Consider the following 3749-nt stretch of genomic DNA (forward strand, 5'->3'; position numbering starts at 1 on the left):
ACAACATAATATATATATTTATATATAAATACATAATAATTATTATAATGACTAATTTTTAATATATACATAACATTTTTTTTGTCTTAATTAGGACAAAATTATAGTCGGTCTCAAATTCGGATAAAAGAGGAGGGTTGTATTAGGTTTTCGACAGCCAACATAAAAATTTAGTTAAATCTTTATGACATGGACCAATTTAATTTATATAGCCGATCCCACTTAATGGGACAATGTTTTGTTGATGTTGTTGAATATTTTTTTTTTTTTTTGCTTTATATTATAGGAGGTTCAAGCAATAAATGGGGCATTATTGGTGGTGTTGGGGGAGGCATTGCTCTTTTTGTGATCATCTCCATTGCATTATTTGTCTGGTATAAACGATCCAACAACAAAAAGGAAGAGGTTCATAGAGGTACAAGTAAATCAACTTGATTTTTTTTTTTTAATAATTTGACATGGTGATTGGGACTGGTTTAATTCCTTAATTAATTATAATTAACCGTTATAAAAAGGTTCACGATTTCATGCTTGATATTAGACAACAGTACACTTTACATGTTTAAGAATTCTATTATAAAACCTTCAAATACATTACATTTAATTTACAAAGAAATTATAACTTAAATAATTAACTTTTACTTATTAATTATTATCAGGTGATATATTGGGGGCAACTGAATTGAAAGGTCCAATTAATTACAGCTATAATGATTTGAAAGCTGCAACAGAAAATTTCAGTGAAAATAATAAACTTGGAGAAGGAGGCTTTGGCGATGTATACAAGGTAAACCATAACATTACTGAATATATTTATAGAATAAATCACATATTATTAACAAGGGCCCTTGAAGCCCAAATAATAATATTATTATTGGTAAATCATTTTTTTAGAGCATAAATTAATTTAATTTTGGTTGTGATTTGTTATTATCAAATTTGATATTGTCACTTTTTTTGAGACTTTTCTAAATTACTTTTCATCCTTATTATTTTGTTGCCCGTGTTAATGACTAATAAGATAAAATTTTTATTATCAAGATAATTTGAAAATGACATATAATTAAAAAAAAAATTCATTTCTATATTTTATAATATCACTTTGCATATGATCTTTTTGTATTGTATATTTGTATGAATTTATAAAAAAAATATTATTAAAATAAAATGTCAATATCTATTTTCTAAAAAATGTGACATTACAAATTACAAAGCAGCAATATTCATTAGTGTTTTTGATAAATTAATATTGGGTTCCAAAAAACAGGGGAAGCCCATGCAAAAGGTACAACAAAGCCCACAAAAACTAATTGATAAAAAGAAAAATGAGTAAACAAATTTTTTTTTTAGGATTAAGATTAAGATTAAGACTAATGCTATATATATGCCACCTCTCCAAAATATTTTTTTTTTGTTTTTTAAATCATTTCATGTTTAAATTAAATTAACTGGGCAGGGAATTCTGGAAAATGGAAAAGTTGTGGCAGTCAAGAAATTGATTCTAAGCCAATCCAAGAAGATGAAGGATGATTTTGAAACTGAAGTAAAACTTATAAGCAATGTGCATCATCGAAACCTTCTTAGACTTCTTGGATGTTGCAATAAAGGCCAAGAGAGAATCCTTGTTTATGAGTATATGGCAAATAAGAGCCTTGATAAATTCTTATTTGGTTAGTAGTATCAATCTCTTAATTATACAACCACTATTACTTAATTACTTCTTCAATCTCTCTTTTATTTTACTTCTTTAATCTTTATCATATCTTAATTAATATAAACTATGGTTTATAGGTGACAAAAAAGGTTTCCTTAATTGGAGGCAACGTTTCGATATAATTATAGGTACAGCTAGGGGCTTGACATACTTACACGAAGAATTTCATGTTTCTATTATACATCGAGATATAAAAACTAGTAATATTCTTTTGGACGATGAATTTCAACCCAAAATTGCTGATTTCGGATTAGCCAGACTTTTACCTAGAGATCAATCTCATCTTAGCACAAGATTTGCTGGAACAATGTAAGTCAAAATAAATTGAATAGTTTTGTCATTTAAAGAATATTTAAATGTGTAATTTACAAATTTTTAGATGCATAAACTTGTTACATATTTTTATTCGGTGAAAATTTAAGTGCAGTCGACTTCACGTAAAATTGATAACTGAGAGTCGTTAGATGATTTGACTGATTTGACTAAATTTCCATCTCACGGCTCTCAGTTATCAACTTTACGTGAAGTCAACTGCACCTGAGTTTTCACCTTTTTATTCAAAGAATATTATTTTTATTTTGATATATATAAAATGGATTTATTAGGGGATACACTGCACCTGAATATGCTATTCATGGTCAATTATCAGAAAAAACCGATGTTTATAGCTATGGAATTGTGGTTCTAGAAATTATAAGTGGTAAAAAATGTACCGAAGTGAAGATTGGTATTGACAATGGCCAAGAATACCTTCTTCAACAAGTAAGAATTTTATCATATAATTTGGGTGAAAACTCAGCTACGGTGGACTTCACGTGAAGTTGATAGTTGAGTGCAGTTAGATGGTTTGACTGATTTGACTGAATTTTCATCTAACGGCTTCAGCTATTAACTTCACGTGAAGTCGACTGCAACTGAGTTTCCACCTATAATTTGGTATCAATTTTTTTTTTATTAATAAAAACATTTTACCATTTAACTTTTGTTCTTTAATTTATTTTCAACAGGCATGGAAACTATATGAACAAGGCAGGCACATTGAGTTAGTGGATGAAAGCATAAACCCTAATGAGTATGATAAAGAAGAAGTAAAGAAAATAATAGAAATTGCTTTGTTGTGCACTCAAGCATCAGCCACAATGAGACCAGCAATGTCTAAAGTAGTAATCTTACTTAGTAGCAATAATAAGGGCTTATTTGAGAATATTCAACCTTCAATGCCTACTTTTATTGAGTCAAGACAGAAATAACTTAAGGACAAAATTGAATGCACTGAAAATATTAGAGACAAAATTAAATAAAATTAAATGTTAGAAATATTTAAAAAATATATATATATAAATTTTAAAGATAAAAAATATATTTTACTTTTAAATATAATTATCAATATTATTGGGCCCAAAAAAAAAGAATATTGGTCTATTTATTATATCTCTTTAAGTTTTGGATTTTATGTAGTAACTTATACGTATATCCTGTTCATACTGCACAATTAAGAAATTAAACTTTATAGTATATGCTTTTCCATCCATATCTTAGTTTATAATTTATATATGCCTTGTTTAGTTTAAATTAGAGTGTGAGACATATAGAATGTTTTATTTTTTATTTGGATAAAAGAGACTGACATATATGGATTGTATTTTAATTACAATAAATTAACATCAATAATCATAATATTTTTCCCATATAAAATTCTAGAAATTATCTCAATCAATGTTCCGTTAGGAAAAATAATAGAAATGACAAATTAAATCAAGAAAGTGATTATATGTAATTTATTATTATTTTAGAGGCGGCAAATAATGTAATTTGTTATCATTTTATTAATTATATTATTGATTATTATTGATAAGACTTCTTATCAATAAGAAGTTGGAGTTAGGGGTGCACATGGGCCGGGTGAAGCCGGGTTTGATGTGATCCAGACCCGACCCGAAATATACACCGGGTCTATTTATTAGACCCGAACCCAGCCCTAGACCCGATGAAACCAATACACTTTCGGGCCACCATTATACCGGGTGAAAACCGG

General features: G+C 27.9%; 1 protein-coding gene across 1 annotated transcript in view; it reads left to right on the forward strand.

Annotated features, from left to right (window-relative positions):
- Positions 1-2964, forward strand: part of LOC107644188 (cysteine-rich receptor-like protein kinase 3) — a 9542-nt gene extending 6578 nt beyond the window's left edge. Inside the window, exons 3-8 of the mRNA XM_016347997.2 lie at positions 287-415; positions 660-787; positions 1457-1670; positions 1792-2023; positions 2320-2476; positions 2722-2964. Of these exons, the coding sequence (XP_016203483.1) occupies positions 287-415; positions 660-787; positions 1457-1670; positions 1792-2023; positions 2320-2476; positions 2722-2964 (1103 nt within the window). The remainder of the gene's footprint in view (positions 1-286; positions 416-659; positions 788-1456; positions 1671-1791; positions 2024-2319; positions 2477-2721) is intronic.

The sequence above is a fragment of the Arachis ipaensis genome, chromosome B01 (genome assembly GCF_000816755.2).
Source record: "Arachis ipaensis cultivar K30076 chromosome B01, Araip1.1, whole genome shotgun sequence".
Lineage (NCBI taxonomy): Eukaryota > Viridiplantae > Streptophyta > Magnoliopsida > Fabales > Fabaceae > Arachis > Arachis ipaensis.